The sequence below is a fragment of the Acomys russatus genome, chromosome 31 (genome assembly GCF_903995435.1).
Source record: "Acomys russatus chromosome 31, mAcoRus1.1, whole genome shotgun sequence".
NCBI lineage: Eukaryota > Metazoa > Chordata > Mammalia > Rodentia > Muridae > Acomys > Acomys russatus.
In genome coordinates this window covers 15,888,633-15,909,501 of record NC_067167.1, presented here as the reverse complement: position 1 = coordinate 15,909,501, position 20,869 = coordinate 15,888,633, and the positions used below count along the sequence as shown (strand labels likewise).

Genomic DNA, 20,869 nt, shown 5'->3' with positions numbered 1-20,869 from the left:
ACTCACATAAAGGAAACACAAACTCTTCCAAGGGACATAACGGGAGACAATCATAGTGAAAAGACATGATTTTCATTTTGGATGGAAAGGCTTGATGTTAGAAGTGGCAAGATACCATATGGCCACAGCCTTTGGGGGTGATTATTCAACCAGAATCATGTAAAAACTTCTTCTCATTCCTTTTTTTTTTTTTTTTTTTTTTTTTTTTTTTTTTTTGCCAATAATTTGCACTTCTAGGGGGTTTATCTGGTGGAATTAATAAGCTAAGCACTCAAAATTTTACTTAGAACATTTCTTGGAAGAGAAACAAGTCAGGGTTGAGATTTTTATGCGTGATACCTCTACACAATAAAACACTATAGTTCTTTAAAGTAATGATAGAGCTTACCAAGTACATGAATAGAAAATGGCTTATACAACATATTGCATATATATTATCGATGGTATAATTTTAATCTTAATATGAACAAGCCTTTGTTTCTTTGTGTGCGGCTATAAGAGAAAAAGTCTACGTGAAAGTCGATCAAAATGTTACCAGTGGTAGGATTTGGGATAACTTTTCATTTTTTTTCTATACTTTTTATTAGGTTTTATTACATACATTCTCCCTCTTCCCCTAATATTTCCCTGGTTCTAGACACATCCCCAACTATTGTGATAGAGAACCTTTAGAATGTTGTCTACTAATTGGCTTTCCTTATAATTATTTAGGTTTATTAAGACCACGAGTGTTAAGAAAAGAATCAACTGTTGCATCTTGTCAGCATTGCTTTTTCAGGTAATGGTTTATGTATGTTTTCCGGAGTGATGGAGCCATTTATGTAATCAGTAAACAGATGTGGTTTACCCAGTGCATAAGAATTGCAGGTGGGGGGGTAGCAGGAGCTGTGCTGCAATCACCCAAACTCATCGTTCCTGTGTTGGCTGCAGTTGGCTGCCCTGCTCCTTTCCCATTAACATGGAACAGTCACTTTTCAGTCTCTTTTCTCTTCTAGTGGATGGATTTTTATACATAGGGATCCATGAATTTCCTATGCTTAGTAGGATCTTTGTTAGCTATCAGTATAGAGCCAGTCTGTACACAGTTTCCAGGGCTTACCTCATCTCTACTAAATAACGTTGTTCTAGGGCACATGAGAGAGTATCTATCATAAAGTGAAGGCAAGAGATAAACTGATTTAAGGTGATAGGAGCATCTTGGGATTTTTCACTAAAAAAGAAAGGAGCTTTTATCTGAAACAGAACATGAGAGAATCGAGATGTAGCCCCGGGCCTCTGCCAAAGGTCCCGTTTGCTCTGATGGACTGACAGATGCCCTTGCTCTGTGCATGTCATGGTCAGCTGATGGCTTCTAAAATCTGGATATATATGTTCTTTGGGAAAGGCCTCTTCAGCGTTAAAGCCAGACTTTACAGTTTCCATATATCCCAAGACGTGTGCTTGAAAGAGAAGCGGGGCCTGTGAAGAGCAAGCAGACTGACTCTCTCACCCCGTGCATAGCTTTAGCTCGTTGTTTGTGCCCTTGTTCATTCTGTTTGTGTTCTAGAATGTGTGCGATTAAAGATGGTTAGCTTTTTGTTTAATATTAAATGTTGCTACATTAGTAATGCCACACCTAAAATAAACATTAGCTTGTGAGATGTATTTTAGAAGCCGATTAATTTTTTAGTAAAAATTTTTAAATTAAAATAAAATTATATCATTTTCCTTCATCCCTTTCTTAATTTCACCCTCTCCCAAATTATACTCCCTGGCCCCTTGAATTCATGGCTTCTTTTTATATAATTGTGTATATATAAGTATATATATATTCATTCATGTATACATGCATGTACATATGTATAAATCTTACTAAATCTTTTTAGTGTAATTTGTATGTATGTGGTTTCAGGACTGACCACTTGGTGTTGAATAACAAATGAGAGGATTCAGCCCCAGGGAAGACTGTCCCTTCCACTCTCAGTTCTCTGTAGATCATTGTAGATGGGTGGATGCCTGTGAGATTTCCCCTTCGTATTTCTGTGTCTGGTGGTGTTCTTGCTCTGGCCCTGTTGGGCAGCCTGCGCTGGTATCATGGGCTTGCTTTCCTGTCATTCTTAGGGATTCAGAATCACAGCAGGCTTCCCGGTCCTCTGATTTTTACAGTCTTTCTGCCCCTTCTTCCTCGATGTTCTTGAGCCTTGGGTGCAGGGGTTGTATTGTAGATGTATTCAGTTGTTCTCTGCATTTCAACAAGTTGTGATGTTATGGAACGGTCTCTGTCTTTTGCAAGAGAAGCTTCTTTGAGGAGGGATGGGAGCTCCCCTTCTCTGAGGGTGTAAGGATAAGTGGGGTGCAGCTGGGAGTTATGGCAGTTTAGTAAGGCAGCAGCAGGAGGGTCTCCTCTAAGATCCATGACGTAACCAGCTCTGCATATTTGGCTTGGTTTTCAGTACCAGGCATGATTTTGATTTCCCTCTCGTTGAGCAGTCCTTAAGTCCAAGAGAACAGTTGGTCACCGCCAAGCTGTAAATGCCACTACTCCACCCTTAAGTATATTGTGCCACAGTGGTCATTGTTGTGGTTTGTAAGTGTCATAGCTAGGCAGGAGTATTGGTCGCTTACCTCCCTTGGAAGCTTGAATATCTCCTTCCTGTCCTATGGCAGCTAGTCCTCAGGGAGCAGGAGAAGCCCGTTAATTTTTAAATGGTTTTACAAAGCAAATTAGAGACCTTAAAATTTCCAACAGCTATATGCATCTTTGAAAACTGAGTGCTTTATGATATTAACAAATAATCCAATTGAAAAATTTCCTTGGCGATATGTATTAAAATAATTTCACAATGTTTTGTCTTCAACTTAAGTGATAAAATAATAAAGGAAGACTTCCAAATATAGAATTTGGTTCTATAAATATATCTGGTTTCCCTGACATGTTGCATACTGCTAGTCATGTGAGTTACATAAGAGACATTGACTAGAATCTCCTCTGCCTAGTTTAGACTTCAATCACCATCTCCCCCATCTGTCACTTGGTAAAAGCAAGTACCACAGTGCTCAAAGTTAAGTAGACATGACTTGTAAGCTTTTCAGTCAACCATTAGCTGTGTAAGCTCATATAACTTAACTGTTTAAGCCTTAGTGGTACCATTTGTGAAAGAACAGTCCTTTGTTCTAAGAGTAGGTTAGCTGAGAAGGAGCGAGTTGATGTTTACACAGAATTTGCCAGAAGCACAGGCCTCACCAAATGATACTATAATGATACTTTCTTTGAAAATGGTAAGCATACTGTTATAATGGAATTTATAAAGCCCACCTGGAGTGACAGCAGCGTTAGGAACCTATAATGACAACATGCAGCAAACGGAGCACACCCAAAGCCCTTCAGGAAGTGGTACCGCGCCTGCTTTGGCCTGTTCCCTCATTGCAGGTGAGGCCGTGACGCCTCAGTTCACCTTTTTTCACTTTTCAGAGCCTGCTTCGTACTACACTCCCACATCCCAAAGCCGAGCATAGCTACGCTCAGTACGATGTCACCCAGCTCCTCCCGGGCATCGAACTCTTCTCAGACAAATTCAGGGCTGACATCTGCAGTGTCATTGCAAGCCTGTACTACGTCATCCGTGAACTGCACTCTGCTCGGTACAACCTCATGGTAAGTGACTTGTAAGATCAACAGTGCTTTTTTATGTTATTAGTATCATGAATTACCTATGTGTAATGAGATACTGGTGTTTTTTGTTAGAATGTTTTCATAGTTATTTTGATTATCTGTTTCTCCCCCGTTGGTACCTCTTATCTCCTACTCTCATGGATGCTCTCTCTCTAGCTAGTCCTCCTCTTATTCTCATGTCTTTTTTTTTTTTTTAACGACTCAATGAGTTCCTTAGGGTTGCTTAGCAGCAGGAACAGTGGTAAGAGCGTGGGAACCTTAGCAGCATCTATACCACTGAAGAAAATGTCCCCACCCTACCCCCATCCATCATTTGATCCTTAGAGTTGGTGAGACTCCCCTGTCATAGCTACCCCTGACTGCCTATTGAGTCCTCAGGGAGAAGTGGGGCCTCATGGTTCCCCTCCCTCGCCGTGACAGAGTGTTGCTGGGGTTGATCGCGTGCAGGTTTCCTACAGGTCCTCATCATGGGCACCTCATGCCCAGAAGACAGCATTCTATAGCGCTCCACCCCATCCTCTGCCTCTTCCATTCTTTCTGCCCTCTCCCCCATAATGTTCTCTGTACCCTGAAGGAGGTGATACAGACATCCCACGTGTGCCCAAGCATCCACCTATCATTTATTCTCAAGTCTTTGACCACTTATACGTCTCTGCAGCGACCTTTGCCCTCTACAGAAAGAAGCTTCTCTGACCAAGAGGATAAATATAATGGTATAGAAGGCATTTAGGTGGGCACACCATGTCTATTCAGCCAAAACAGCAGTAGCTGCCCCACTCAGGCTTATGACTCCAGTGCCACCAGCTTCTTAGCAGGGTTGGAGTAGCAGATGTGAAGTCCTTCCCGTGTAACAGGCCTTAATTCTGATTAGAAAATGGATGGTCTCCCCAGCTCCTCTGGGCCCTGGTTAGTTGCCTCTGTTGGTTTCCTTGTGGAGCTCCTGTCACCTCCAGGTCCTTCTATGCATCCTCCCAATTTTCCACAACACTCCCTACGCTTTGTTCAGTTCTTGGCTGTGAGTCTCCACATCTGTTTGGATCAGCTGCAGGGTGTAGCCTTTCAGAGGACAGCTATGCTATCCAAGGACCATGCATAGACTGGATGTAGGCCCCTACACAGATGTGGCAGATGAGCAGCTCAGGCTCCTCCGTGTAGGTCCCCTAGTAAGGGGAGCGGGGGCTGTCTCTGACATGGACGTGGTTGCCTGCTTTTTTTTTTAATCACTCCCTCCTGGTGGGGCTGCCTCACCAGGCAACAGGGGAAGAGGAATTGTTCAGTCCTGATGCAATTGATGAGCTGGGGTGGGTGGGTGAGGGGTCCCCTTTGCTGAGGAATAGGGAAGGGAGGTGGGGGAAGAGGGAGGGAGGGAGGAACAGAGAGGAGAGGAAGGAGGGGGCTACAATTGGGGTGTAAAGTGAATAAATAAATACAATAATTTTAAAAAGAAAAAAGAAAAGAAAATGGTTGGCCACCCCTGTAACAGAGTTGCTTGTATCACACCACCAGACAGACACACCTTTTACGATAGGTCAGAAGTGCAGCCTACAGTCAGACTGTCGATGACAGTTCTCCCCCAGCCATTGGCCCAGCAAGTTTTGGTACTATAAGGACTAACTATCAAAGAAGAAGCTTCCATTTTATTTCTAGCTTGTTTTCTCTATGTGCTATGACCACAGCATACGGTATCTTAGTCAATAGAGTCTCACCATCTAGTTGACGGGAAGCTGCCTGTGTTGTTCTGGGGGCCTCGGGGAGCCTGCTGGAGACTCACAGGGAGGGATCCTTTGCCTGGCACTAGGTTTTTTATTTAGTAACCCATAGCTTCTGGGACAGCTTTGTCTGCCCACGTAGACTACCTTCATTAAAACTCTTTTATTGTAATTATCATTTTAATTGGTTTACCAAGAGTCATGTTTTCTTGTGGATTTTCCCACTATCTTAGTTTTACCTGACCCTCTTCCTCACCTCCCCAATCCCTCTGTTCTCCTTCCCTGCTTTAAACCTTTTCACCCCGAATCTCCCCACTTTGACTTTCATTACACACATTCTACTACTTCCACGCCACATTTAAAGCCTCTTAACTTGTTGTGGTACATTTCTTAACTTACTTTCTACTTTCCAAGTTTCACTGATGTGCATTTGGTTACAACGTGTAAATCATACATTCTTTGTATTCTTGCCTGTACTTCTGAAACCGTGCTAATCCATCGTCTCTCTCTGACATTTTAGTTTGCATTACATGCCTATTCGATCGTTGTCTGTTTTTGTACTCTCTTACTTCACTCTTCTTTCCCTCAAGACATTTGATAAAATTGACTAGAATGCATTGTTGATGTCGGACAGAAATCTAGGGCATTTAAGGCTCACAGAGTTAAAGTGTAGTTCTTGTCAATATCCAAACTTTGAGATAAGTTCATTTTCTATCGTGTTCTGTGTCTTCTCTGTCAAAGATGTATCTAAGAACAACAAATCTTAACTGTGAGATAAAAAGCAGACATTTCTCAATGTCTTCAGAACTCCTAGAGTCCAAATACTGTTCATTTTCCCCTTTTGGGGGAAGAAATCAAAGTGTATATCACAAATCTGAAGTTGACTAAACTTAAAATTAAATTAATATTCTCTAGACACTGGCCATTTTTTTCTTCCTCCTGTGTCTGTCTGTCTGTCTGTCTGTCTGTCTGTCTGTCTGTCTGTCTCTCTCTCTCTCTCTCTCTCTCTCTCTCTGTGTATGTATATATATATATATATATATATATATATATATATATATATATATATATATATACCAAACATATGTATATATGTGCATGCATATATCTTTTATATTCTTATGGTATACTTGTTCTAATGAATTTATCTCTCTTCTTATATTAAAAATACTTATTGCCATGAAGAGGGTGGTAAGTGCTTTCAACACTGGGCAGTTTTGGCAAGGAATTATTTACTAAAAAGCAAACCAACCAACAAACAAAGCTTTCATGAAATGAATACTGTGTTTCCTGTAGCACATCTCACTTCTAGATTGGGATACACTCCTATCCCCTGGGGACCCCCCTAGCTGCCCCAATATTCATATATAAAGTCTCAAAAAGAAATAAGACTTTTCCCCCCTCTAGAGCTTCAGAAATTGAGCATGTTTTTCCTGAATAATTGAGCAATAGATGGTAATAAAATAGTGTGTTTTTATTTCTCACTAAAGAAAAGAAACTAAATCTCAAAAGTAAAATTGCTCTTGCTGTTTCATGCTGTGTTAATTGTAGTAAAGGTTTTGCTTTACATTTGCAGTGCATCATTGTAGAAAAGTGTATTATGTTCAAAGTCATTTCAAACTAATCCCAATCTTTTACAAAAGTGATTGCTGGTGTAGCTTCTACCTGACCCACCGTTAGATGTCCCCCAACCAGACAGAAACAGTAAGTACCTTCTGTCTTATATTACATCAACCTTGAGAAGAAGCTTCTTGGCAGGTGAGACATCTGTAAAATACAAAGTTTGCTCTGAGACAATAATTTTGCTTGTCCATGTCTGCTAGCTCAGGCTCATAATCTCAGCTACTCAAGAGCCTAAGACTGGAGGATCACAAGTTAAAGGCCCGCCTTGGCTATGAGGCAAATTAAACACTAGCCTGGCCAGCATAGTAAGACACATCTCAAAATAAAGAATAAAAGTCAAAGGTGTCAGGAGGTATAGTTTAGTGGTAGAGTTCCTGCCTAACATGAACAAGGTGGCAAAGTGCTTGGTTCACTCCTCAGTCTACAAAAGGTGAGACAATAATGGGGTCTCACCCTAAGCTTGAAGGAGAGATAAACCTGTTTTTTATGATCCCAAGTGTGGGATTGGAATGGTCTTGTGTGAGAACAGGTGAGGTTAATCCACTAGAAGACCAAGCACCTCGTGTGGGAGCTTGATTATTGCCAGCTGAAAAGATGCCATGAACAGATTCTAGGAGGAGATAGATAAATAAGCCCAGAACTGGAGCCGGGGCTTTTTGGAGACTTGGGATAGTTTTGGCTGTTCATCACTCCTTATCGAGACGATCTTAGTGAGAACCACTGGAGGGAAGGCCTTGGGGCTCCAGGCTCCTGCTGAGATTCCAGGTTCTGGTTAATCCAGGTTCCAGTAGAAGAAATCCTGCTGATATCCTTACGGTTTTGTTATTGTGTTCCTTAATCCTCTCTTCCTATTGTTTTGGTTAGTCGGGTTATAGGTGACGTATGCTCAGTTAATAAGCTATAATAAAATATACTGGTTAAGAAAACTGAGCCTACATTGGCGTGCCAGGTGCAGCTGCCGAAGTGAAGCTTCTGGTGTGAGCTGAGGTCAGGAACTGGTCCAGTATCCATGCCAAACCATCCCCTGCTGTGATGGGCAATGGCACAGTCATCTGAGATACTGGGAGTCTATGACATATCCACAAGGCTTCAAGAATAACTGTGGGTTTAACTTTAGGACAATAAAAACACTAGGTGTGGAGAAAGCTTGGGTTTAGTCAATAGAAGCTATGCCCTATATAAAGGCTGGGACAAGCCACACTTTTTCTTCTCACCCAACAGTGTCTCATCTAACATATGAGGCCCATGACACTTTTGCCATGGGAAGACCCTGACTTAAGGCATTGCAGATGACAGTGATGTGAATAAGTAAGAGCTAGCGAGGGGCCACAGATGTAAACCTGTAGCCTTAAGTTCTGCACTCTCGGACAGCATGTGTTCTAGGATTTTTCACACAGTCCTCACACATTCATGCTATTACTTTTTTTTTTTTTTAAAGATAATGATTTGTACTTGACCTTGTCTGCACTTAGAGATGTGACGCTTACATTGGGATCACAAATGACATGGCCTTGCAACTCTTAAGTCTCTGCTAGCATCTTCAAGGTCTAAAGAGATAAGGAAGCATATGCTAACGCAGAGAATAATCTTGATTGTCAACTTGAGGAGGTTGGGAACTACCATGGGAACCTCTAGACATAGCTGTGAGAGACTTTCTAGATGAGGTTAATCGAAATAGAGATACTCAGCCAAGTGTGGTTCACACACACTTTTCCTCCCAGTACTTGGGAAACAGAGGGAGATGGATGTCAGTGAGCTCAAGGCTAGGCTGGACTATAAAGCAAGTTCCAGGGCAGCCAAGACAACACACGGAGAAACCCTGCAGAGATAGGTAGGTAGGTAGGTAGGTAGGTAGGTAGATAGATAGATAGATAGATAGATAGATAGAAAGAAAGAAAGAAGAAATAGAGATACTCACCTTAAATATGGGTGGTGGCATTCCCTTGGCTGGGATCCTGAACTAAATGAAAAGGAGAAATCAGGCTTTCTGAGCGTCAACATTTACCTGTCTGCTTCCTGACTGAGGCTGCTCCGTGGACCAGCTGCCTCACGCTCCTGCTGCTGTCTTCCCCACCAGGGTGGCCTTCCTGGACTGCCCCCCCCCCCCCAGGCTGTGAGCTCCAGTAAACATTTCCTTCCTTCAGTTGCTTTTGTCAGGTATATTATTGCAGTAATAAGAGATGTGACTAATATAACTAGGCAGGCCATTTTATTTCTATAAAACAGCTTATTGTGCTAATATGGGAATGCGATATTTATGTAACGCATCCTACAGTTAGTGTTTGGCGAAACTGGATCACTAGTCTATCAAGTTGATAAGTTGTATCTTAAAACTGAGACTGTTTTTTTTTTTTTTTTTTTTTTTCTCTTGGTAGGTTCTGCCTCTCCTTGCATTGTACCAATATTTTGTGTCTGTAATTTGCCAAGACATCACTAGAAATCTAGAAGCAAGACTCCTCAAGGTATGAACCTGAGTTCAACTCCCAACATCCACCCTGGGCAGCTCACAATGTGTGCCTACTCATGTACGATCTCATCCTCAATAATGTCCTCTTCCGGCCTCCAAGGGCACAGCATACACATACCTAGACACGTAGTCATTAATTTAAAAAATAGATGGATGGCAAGGTGAGTCTGATTAAGTGCACTTTCTGATCATCCAGGGGACCCTGGTTCAGTTCTCAGCACCCACATGGTAGCTTACAAGTATCTGCAACCCCAGTTCTAGGGCATCCAACGGCCTCTTCTGGCTTTTATGTGTAGGTGGTACACATGAACTCATGTAGGCGTGCACGCGCACACACACCCACCCACCCACACACACACCCTTATCCCCTTTCTGTCCCCCACCAACATGCCTACACACACACACACACACACACACACACACACACATATGTAAACACAGGCCATATTCACCTGGCCTTTTTTCCTATAGTTTCCTTTAATGAACACTGGGAAAAGAAGAGAAATTTGAGTGGAAAAAAAATTAAAATAGAATATTTGGTGTTCTTGAGCTTAAACTATTTTTTGGCCATCAGTTTGCATGTTTCCTTTCATGCTATGACATGATCTGCTATATGTTGATAAATGTTTCACAAAGAGATCATTTAAAAAGCCAATTTAGGGGCTGGAGAGTTGGCTCAGCGGCTAGGAGTACTGGCTGCTCTTCTAGAGGACCTGGGTTGGATTCCCAGTACCCACATGTCACCTCACAAATGTCAGTAACTCTAGTCCCAGGGGACCTCTTGTCCTTTTCTTCTGGCGTTCTTAGGCACCAGACATGCATGTGGGGTACACACACACACACACACACACACACACACACACACACACACACAGAGAGAGAGGGGGGGGGAGAGAAAGAGAGAAAACATTCATACATAAAAATAATAAAATGAATCTTTAAAAAGGCAGATTTATATCTTTGCAGTTTTCATTCATGATGTAGATATTCCCAATACAGTTGTCCTCAAGCTACCCGTAAGGCATCACTAGAGAGGCAGACAGGACTAGGGGTGCATGCCAGGTTTTGTGGTTGAAAAAGATCTGGTTCTAGAACAGTAATCCAGGACATGACCCCAGCTCACCTCCACACAGCACTCTGGGGCAGTGCTCCTGCATACCACTTTCTCTTTTGGAAACTCTCTACTTTTCTCCCTCAGATCCCTCCTGTTTTCAGTGAAGAGAAATTAGATTGCACATGTAGCCTGTATCTCCTTCTAGACCTTTTGGGCCTTGGTGAATAGTCCACTGCTTTCTATTTTTAAATAAAGAAATCTTTAAGGATTTCATAAATATTCATGAGTTACTGATTCATGAATCATCTTGTTTTTTTTAACTTTAATAGCATATTTTTAAACCCCTCCTTCAATATAATATTCTTGAGGCTAGGAGCTGGATCCTATTCACCTTTTAACTCCCTGTACTGTTTTAGGTAGGTAATAAGTTTGCATATTGGATATTCATTAGTTGATTTTTAGACTGAACTTTAAATCTGTAGATTTTGTCAAGTGCTTACTGTCTATGTGTGTGTTCACTGCTACTCAGATGAAAATAATTGGCAAATCCTCATTCATTTCAAAGCAAGGTCTGGGGCTGTTCGAGATAGCTCAGCAGCGTAAAGGCACTTTTGACCAAGCCTGAGACCATGAGTTTGAGCCCTGGAAAAAAATGGACTCCCATAAGTTATCCTTATCCTGACTTTTTTTCTGGTTTTCTTTCTTTTTTTTTTTTTAATTTTTAATTTAATTAATTTATTCAGATTACAACTCAATTATTATCCCATCACTTGTATCCTCCCGATCCTCCCTCCCTCCCTCCCGCTTTCACCCTATTCCCCTCCCTTGGGTCTAAGATGGAGAGGGACCTCCTCCATACACGCACAGAGATAGCTCCACAATAAATAGATAAATAAATAAATAAATAAATAAATAACATTTTGAAAAGATTTTCTGAACACCTCTTATGTAAAAACCCCATGTTAGTAACTTGAGTCTAAGACCTGTAGCCCACAGCTTTTGATTATAAGGATGTGAAAACAGGGAAGAGAGATGGGACACACCACAAGTTAGTAACATGCACACCTGTCACTTGATCATTTGCAAGTGAGTGTGATGAGAACTGTTCCCAAAAGTTTGAACAGGAAACAAATGGCTTTGGTTTGAGGATTTCACCAAATAGGTAGAATTTAGGCTTGAAGCTATGACAGCTAAGTGGGTGGGAAAGAGAACATTCTTGGGAAAATATAGAGGTGAAAAAACTGAGTTGTTTAGAAGGCAGATGTGGTTTTATGCTACTGGAATGGAAGCGCTGAGCAAAAGACTATGGAAGACAAAGGGAGAAATGACAGAGAGCTGTGCTGGGTCGCTGTTTCCTCCAGGTTGTCCATGACCACTCCTGTCTTGGATCACAACAGAAGACTCTCAAGAACCACATGGTGGCTCACAAACATCTATAATGTGATCTAATGTCCCATTTCTGGCATTCAGGCATACATGCAAGCAGAGCACTGTATGCATAATAAGTAAATAAATCCAAGAAGAAAGAAGAAGAAGGAGAAGAAGAAGAAGGGAATGAGAAGATAAGAAGAAGAAAAAGAAGAGAAGAAGGAGACAATAAGGAGTAGAAGAAAAGGAAGAAGAAGAAGAAAAAGAAAGAAAGAAAGAAAGAAAAGATGATGACCAGGCCTATTGGCATTTCCTCACTGGAGGAATGCAGAGGTTCTTAGGGCTCATGAACTCACAAAACCATTCCTCTCCTAGAGAGAAGACTATAGATGAACAGTTAGCTAGTTTGGGATGCTTTGGTAGAGTGGCCTTTGTGAGTTGTTCATGCTGTGAATGAATTTTCTAGTGTTGTAACTTCGAGGCCTGCCCAGGGTACTTTCTGGTGATAAAGCTCCCATAAGACTGTAAATAACCCAATAAACTCATAGTTTATCAAGTTAGACCAAGGTAGGATTCTTTCTTTGGTCTTTGGTTATGATTTTGTCATAGAGTAGCTATGAAACCAGTGAAGACCTACACCCTGTGTTTTCAGCTTTGGCTAGGAGGGGTATTTACTACAGAATGGTAGCCAGGAGAATGCTAACAGCAGATCTGGTGTTTGCTAAGATTTCTGGGAGCACTGTGGGATAGACCTGAGAGCTTATTGGCACAGTAAGATTGAAGCCTGGGGTTAGGCTCCTGACAAGATGCAAGGCAAAAGATAGATCCCGTGGAGGAAGAAGTGACAGTCTGTGTGAATGGAGTTTGTGTGACCTTCCTGAGTAACTCGGGTCAATAAGTGGAAGAGAAGCATCAGAGTTGGGAAACACCAAGTAGTGCAGCTCCTTGGCTGTCTATCAGGCTGTGATAGAACTTGTGGTCGAGTTTCTATAGTGCAGTAGAGTCTTCCAAGGGACGCCATAAGACCTCTTTATGATTGGCTACCCGGGTTCACTGTAGACCTGCTAACCCTATTGGAGATCTATTCTCAACATTTCCTTCCCAGGAAGGGTACTGCTGCTTCACAAGCCATATGTAGGTTTGGTTGATGACCAGTTCTCATTGTCTTCTGGCTTGAATCCACAGTGCTGGTCACCAGTGCTCCAACTGCTCAGATGAATATGATAAAGTCTGAGACAGCCTTGGCTGATGTTGTGTTGGTACAGTGCTCTGACCACAAGGAGGTCTTCCAAAATATTTTCTCCTAGGGGTCAATTAAAGTAATGGCTACCGGGGTCCAGAAGAGTCATCTATCTCCCTAAGATGACTTTGCTATTTGATGGCAGCATGGATGGCGTGGGAGAGGGGCAGAGACCACCATCCTTGAGTAAAAAACTGCAGTGTGTAGTTCAACCAAGTGACTTCCTCTTTCCAATTAAAACCAGCCTTTTAGCATTTCATGTTATTTTTACAACCAATTTCTCCTAACTTGCCTTTTAAAAAATTTCCTTAAAGTGTTTTTTGTTTTTTTCACTCTTAACGTTCCTAAGCTAAATGTGGGTAGGAGAACAGAGAATAAAGTGTGTTGGCTGAAGATAAATTGATTTGTCTTATTCTGCGTGAGCTCTCTTCCCCCCTCCCAGCCTCTCGCCTCTGTGTATTCATCCAATTTTGTGCCTTATTCTTTGTATCCATTCATATGTACCCTTGTCTTGCAGAAAGTCTCTGCATGTTTTCAAAACATAGATCATGTAGGAGTCTTTTCTGGTTCAAAGTCTCCTTAACTTTTCTTCTTTCTCTCTTTCTCTCTTTCTTTCTTTCTTTCTTTCTTTCTTTCTTTTTCCTTCCTTCCTTTCTTTCTTTCCTTTTTTCCAAGATAGGATCTCTCTGTGTAGCCTTGGCTATCCTGGTCTCACTTTGTAGACCAGGATGGCCTCAAACTTACAGTGATCCACCTGCCTATGCCTCCCAAGTGCTGGGATTTCCGTGCTGATATTGAACTTGGGGCCTTGCATATAGTAGCATGAACTTTGCCTCTGAGATGAACCCCCATCCCTTGTTTGTTTTTGTTTTGTTTTGTTTTGTTTTTTTGAGGCAGTCTCACTCCAACAAAGACTGGCTTTATACTCTTAATGTAGGCCTGGCTTGAAACTCCCTGTCCTTTGAAAGCACCGGCATTTCCAGTGTTCCCCATCACATCCATCACTTTGATAAGTTCTTTTTCACATTGCAAAAAAGGACATCTCTGCTGTGGTCTGCAGTCTCTGTGTATTCAGCTACCACCTGTGCCCACTTCCTAACTCTACTGCCTTCCCTTGTCTCCCGCCGTGCAGAACCCATGCCCTTTGTGCCTAGCTACTGTCAGCATGTTTTCTCTCTCTTTTACATGATTCCCAACTCTTCTCTTGAGGCGCTCTTCCTCACTGACATTTTTCTGGGGCCCCACTGTTGAAAGCAGAATTTTGTCAACACCCCTAAGCCTCCTCTTACTGTGTGAGAACTTTGCGTGCCACTTACATTTGGCTAACTATGAATCCCAGGGGACTGTAAGCTCCAAATACACAAGCTGTCCAAGAGATGGTCAACAAATACAATGCATGCCAACTTCCCTTTCTTTGACATCCTGATTTAGTCCAAGCGAATTTGTATTCAAAACAAACCTTGCAAAACTTATAGCTACCAACTGGTTAAAAATTGTTAAGCATATGGCTTTAAAACTGACGCTGTTAATTATAGATAAGAAAATTAATAGTTGCCTCTATGTTGACACACTGTGCTTTTTTCTGATTTTCCTCAGAGGGCTCAAGAACATCGTGGGTATTATTACTTTGTTTTTCCCCCGGTTTCCCATGGCAACCACGGGAACAAAGAGATAAGTTCAATTACTTTTTAAAAACTTCTCCATGGCTGTTACATTCTTGTGCCTGCCTCTGGTGAAGTAATCAGCAGCTGAGAAGGGCCTTCTGTCCTGAGTGGCCCTGCTGCTGTTTGCTCTGTGGCCCAGGGCGCATGGGAACAGGCATGTGCACAAGCACGTGCTTCTGTGTTCACTCACTAATCAACGAACAGTGTGATTCATGCACACGGCCGTCATTAAGCAGGTATCCTGGATCTTAGAAACTGATGGTTTTCTCTAAAATTTGTATTTTATAAGTAAAAGAAACAAACTTAAAATCTTCTTTTCCTTCTTTTATAGATCGAAATCCTTATAGACTTAGGCTTCTTTTCCGAAGCCTTTTATGAGCTATCCCAGATTGTTCTTGGAAAGAACATGCCGTGTGCCATACCTGCTGGCTATAAAACTCCAATGAAAGTCAAGGTAACCTCCCAATTTGATTGAAAGGTGCCTTTTATTTAAATCTCTAGAAGCTGCCTTCCTAAAACCTAGGGAGCATCCCCAAAGATGTATGTTTGCCAGTCTCCAGTGCTCCAGATCTCACTGTTAAGGCTGGCTACAGCAAAACTGAATTTCATTTGTCTGAAGTGGAAAGGCGCTGGGAGGGAGGGAGCGCGGTTCTGGGGAAGGTTATCGCAATCGAATTCTGGCGCAGGTGCACCGCACACTTTATTATCGGTGTCACGTGGTCTCTTTAGGAACATCCACCAGCACAGGCCAGATCTGTAGATCCAATCTTATCACTTTAGCTTAATGTTTTTCATCCAAGTGACCCGTCTGTATGTCTTATTTGGATGCTTTTAATTTATATGCTTTCTCTTCCTCTTCACTCTCCTCCCTGTCCCCCACCCCCTCTTGCATCTGGGGATAAGACCCAGGGTTTTGTGAATGCTAGCCAGGCAGGCACTGCCTCTGTGGCATCTCTCTCACCACTTTCAGCTTTCTTGTGATTTCTCCAAGGGAAGAACAGTCTCCATTTTGCTTAATCTATTTTGATTTTAGGAGATGGTTTTACCTGACTTGCTTAATTTGTATTTGTAAACTGGGTAATTGAAGCATCCTTGAAGCCAAGTGCTGAAGTTTACAGCGGGAACATAAATTAAACTGGAGTGTGTTATTATTTTTCTTCTGCTTTGGTTTTGCTGGTGATCGGGGACTCACCAGGTGACCTTGCTTTAGGCAGATGCTGATTAGAATTTTGATTTCATTATAAGTAGTAATTTCATCACTTGAGCTTATATACTTAAAACAGAAAACTAGCAATAAAGCAAGTATTTTTTTTTTTTTTTTTTCCTGAGGAGAGAGGAGAAAAAACATGGAGTCGAATGGGTTGGGAGGAACTGGGAGGAGAAGGGGGAGGGGAGCCACGTCCAGAATATATTATATGAAAAAATTTATTTATAGAACATTAACGAATCAGCTCAAGCATTGAAAAAAAAACAAAAGACATGGGAAGGTGGTTCAGTGGGGGTGGGGTGTGGGGGGACAAGCCTTCTTCTGCAGTCATAAGGCCTGAGTTAAAATTCCCACACCAACATAAAACCTGGGCATGGCTGCCTGTGCCTGTATCCCCCGTCTTGGACCCCAAGAGCTTGTTAGCCAGCCTGTTTAGCAGAAATCTGCTAGTTTTGGTAAGAGGTTCTAGCTCAAATAAAGACATGGGGAAGGATACCTGACATCCATATGTATGCGTACAGACACATGCTCCTCTACACATGTAGACACACGGCACATACACAATTAACATGTCACATTCCAGGGGAGACTATATGTGTGAGCAATGAGGCTGACGGACACATGTAAGAAGCTGAACTCAAATTTAGATATCTTAAGAGGATCAACAGTATGAACCTGAGCTTTGAAAGCCACCCATGTACACTGGCATCCTATTTATGCATTGTGCTTATTACTTTAGCGTAGTCCTCTAAAATCTATGTTCTCATATTCCACACAGCTGTGACAGTGCTGTTATTTGTTATAATAGAGGCCTAGGAAATAGTCCTGTATTAGAATAGTTGTTCAGCCCATGTGAAGACCTGAGGTAGATCTGTAACACTGGAAACACGGGGGTGAATGTGGGCTTGGGGAGGTAGCTCAATTGATTGCCCAGGATACACAACGCCCTGGGTTCAGTATCCCACACTGATTTTTTTTTTTTTAATGGCTAAATAAAAACTGAGTGTGGTTGTACATGCCTGTAACCCCAGTACTCAGGAACTGGAAGCTGAAGGATCCTAAGCTTAAGGTCATCCTCGGCAAGTTTGAGACCAGCAAGGCTTTATGAGACTGTGAAGCTATGTACAGAACAACCTAATAGTGATTTTAATTAAACAATATGAATATGTATGTATATCTACTTAAAGAGTATATGTACACATTATGTACATTATATGGTAGATGTGGCATACCATATGTGGTACATGATATAAGTGTGCCTGTGTATCTGCCTAGCTGTCTATGACTTACCTACTTGTCCTAGTTAGGGCATTGCTGCTATGAAACACTATGACCAAAAACAACCTGGGGAGGAAAGGGTTTACTTGGCTTACACTCCCACATTATAGTCAATCACTGAAGGAAGTCAGGACAGGAACTCAAGCAGGGCAGGAACCGGGAGGCAGGGGCCAATGTAGAAGCCAGAGAGGGGGGTGCTGCTTACTGGCTTGCTCCTCATGGCTGGCTCAGACTGCTTTCTTATAAAACCCAGGCGCACCAGACCACAATGGGCTAGGCTCTTGCACATCAGTCAGTAGCTAAGAAAATACCCTACTGGTTTGCCCACAGTCCAGGCTTATGGAAGCATTTTCTCAATTAGGGCTCCAATGTCTCTGATGACTCTAGCTTGTGTCAAGATGACCTGCAACTAGCCAGCACGCTACCTAACAGGAGAGAAGAACATTGGCTATTCATTCATTTTCTGTGTTATAAATGAATTTATCTTCTTGTCTGGATTAAATTAGTGCCATTTTCTTGCAAGCCTCCCAGTATTTTCTTATTATAAGCAGTCTGTCTTTTGTTATTATAATTGTAGTTCAATAGACTCGGACTGTTTCTTGAGTGCTTACTGAACACAGCCATTGTTGTAGGCATGGAAGAGGAGGAGCAGCGGAAAAACTGCATGTACCTCCTGCTTTCCTGGAGCTTGCTTTAGTGAGGGGGACAGATCACAAACACCAAGCCCATGTCTCTGACAGGGTGCCCATGCGCTGTGGACATAATCCCACAGATATGCAGGGAAGAAGACTGATCTGGGCAATGGGCTGCTGTTTTGGTATTCGCGTGTTTTCGGAAGGTTTTTCCTCATTGGCAACTTGCAGAGGACACGAGCCAGGCAGAGTTCTCAGGGAATGACCGTCAAGGCACAAATCACTTAAAATAAAGAACACGAGGACGATGCTTATGAGATATATTGGGAAGACCAGCAGTGAGTCTGTAGGAAGACAGGAGGAAGGGAGGACTCCGCTGATTGAGACACAGTCATTCTTGGGGTGCTAGTGGTGGTGAGCAGGCTACTTCTAGGTAGGTTGTGAAGGAAGAGCTGGCAGCATTAGACAGTGGTGTTTGGGGTGAGTATGGAGGGTTCGGCCTGAGCAGCTGGCAGGCAGTCTTCACATGCTGTAAAGCAGGTGTTGAACACACTGCACATGAGACCCACAGGCATCTAGGTGATAGTATAGCTCCATAGTGCAGGGTGGCAGTGACTGGAACTCCGGGGACCTGTTGGGGTTGCGTATATGAATTGAGAGTAGCAACGCAGAGATTTAAAACCACAGGATGTGCTGATTACTTTTATGCCATAGGATTAGCTACCATTAAATTAAAATAATCTGGGAACGAAGGCAGACAGAAAAAGAGAAGTGCAAGGAAATGAATTTATGGCCATCCACATGTATAGTCCAGGAAGGTAAGATGGAAAGAGAAACCATGTGCATGGTTTCCAATGGCCATTTCCTTCCAGAAAACAAACAACAAGACATTTCAGACCCATTTTTTTTTTTTTTTACATGAACATCCCAAACTTCATTTTTATCCAGTAACTTTCATTAGACAAGTGTGTAGGTGAATCATCTCCCGGTGGGTTCTGACTTCAGATTTTGTATTCTCAGAGTTAATTTGCAGCTTTCCACCCTCAATTGGGAATTTAAAAGTGTAATTAAAAGAGGAAATGCTTTCAGGGTTTATAATTAAAATAGGTGCCAATGTTATTAGGCCGCAGGCCAGTTATTTAAAGAAGAGTTTAATGAATTTAGTTTCATGTGCAAGGGAAGGAACTGAAAAAGACGTACAGATTACCATCCGGCGCTTCATAGTGCCTTGAAAGAGTCTATACTTCACCATTATGTTTGTATCAAGATTCCTCTCTTATTACCAACTGTAAAGTCCTGTTATGAATTTGTTTCCTTTATATCAAGAAAGAGCTCCTTTATTGAGTCGCTAGTTTTTCAGTGTCTAATGGATAATAAAACATGCCTTCAGAGGGGCGATTCCGCAGTATCAGAGCTGACTTGCAGTGAACAGTAAACTTGATATTTTGGCATGGGCATCTTCAGGTAAGGATGTGGGAGTGAGCAATGCCTTTGGGAGGAGATCCCAGAATGCACACTGAAAGAGAAGGCACATCCCACAGCAACAGGAGGAAATGGTCCAAGAGTGTTATTAGGGAGACTGCCACTGCTCTGGGTTCCTAGGACTTTCATAAGGGGCTGGGTGGGACATGAGTGGCCTGAGTCGCTAGGCTCTCCTGAACACTCTTACGGCCACAGAATGTCCTCAGGCAAAGAGATGCAGGGTCCTGATCCAGAACGCCACCTGTATATAAGTAACTTATCTGTCCCTGGAAGCTAGTGGACACTTCCCGGAGCCAGAGGAGATAGGAGAGCAGCATCAGCTTGGGTCCAGGCACATCTTTTCCAAAGGACTGGCAGGATAAAAAGACATGGGGTCTGCGCTGTGAGACTAGAGTTTCCTGTGGGAACAAAAGTTTCCCTTGAGCTAATACAATTAGAATCAAGTATGAATCCACGATTCACATAGAAAATGGAGAAGAGCCTCGGACGGTCATTCTAAATAGCAATTCAATCTCCCCCCAAACCGACAAAGTTTTAAAAATGAGAATATTGTGTGGGTGGGAGGGAAAGTCGAGCCTTTCCATTTCCTCAAGGCATCCTTGTCATCTGACCCAGAACTACTTCTAAGGTCCAAATCAAAAATCAATGATCAAAATACAGACAAAGCATCAATCAATATCAGTGTCATTTCACCTCGGGTTGGTTGATGATGGGGAATGGCCACAGTAGGTAACTCAGAAGGGCAAAGAAACTGAGTCCTCATGCTATTTTCATTGGTGCCTTTTAGGCTGAGGTTTGCAAGTAACTTAATTTTGTAGAAATAAAATTAGGTAATTCTTAGTGAAAATGGAATATACATGAGCACATATTTTTTTTTTAAAGATAATCACCAAGTAAAGGACAGGAAAGACATCAAAATATTAACATTTACAGCATAAAAGAATTTGACATATACACTTTTCAAAATGTTTCTTATACTAATATTTCTGACTAGATCACGTATTACTTTGGCAACAAAATGGTGCTTAAATGTTTTTAGGGCATAATAATAATTCCATTTAAAAGAATGGTGAAATAAATATGGGTTTTACTGTTAATTTTGTATTTTTGACAGATGACTCAGTCATTTGATTCTGCGAAACCTCTCAACAGTAAAGACAACCTACAGGTAATAACAATATTTATTATGGAAATCTTCTGAGTCATTTCAAGCTGTCTGGGAGGTATAATATTTGATTTTGAAAGCCTGCTCGATATGTACTCATTCTTTTCTCTCCTCCCTGATTCCTCTTGTTGACAAGGTCTTGTGTAGCCCAGGCTGCCTTTAAACTCACTGTTGTAGCCAAGGATAACCCCAAACTCCCAATCCTCCTCCTCTTCCTCCTCCTCCTCCTCTTCCTCCTCCTGCCCCTCCTCTTCCTCTTCCTTATAAAAAGTCTGATAATCGGGTTTGGTCACAAAATTCTGAGGCTAAAGTTAGAATTGAATCAAAG

General features: G+C 42.0%; 1 protein-coding gene across 1 annotated transcript in view; it reads left to right on the top strand.

Annotated features, from left to right (window-relative positions):
* The window catches only part of Cfap54 (cilia and flagella associated protein 54), a 283,795-nt gene that overhangs the window by 148,030 nt on the left and 114,896 nt on the right, over positions 1-20,869 (top strand). Inside the window, exons 44-48 of the mRNA XM_051139645.1 lie at positions 712-778; positions 3,452-3,634; positions 9,360-9,446; positions 15,109-15,231; positions 20,491-20,544. Coding sequence (XP_050995602.1) covers positions 712-778; positions 3,452-3,634; positions 9,360-9,446; positions 15,109-15,231; positions 20,491-20,544 — 514 coding nt within the window. The remainder of the gene's footprint in view (positions 1-711; positions 779-3,451; positions 3,635-9,359; positions 9,447-15,108; positions 15,232-20,490; positions 20,545-20,869) is intronic.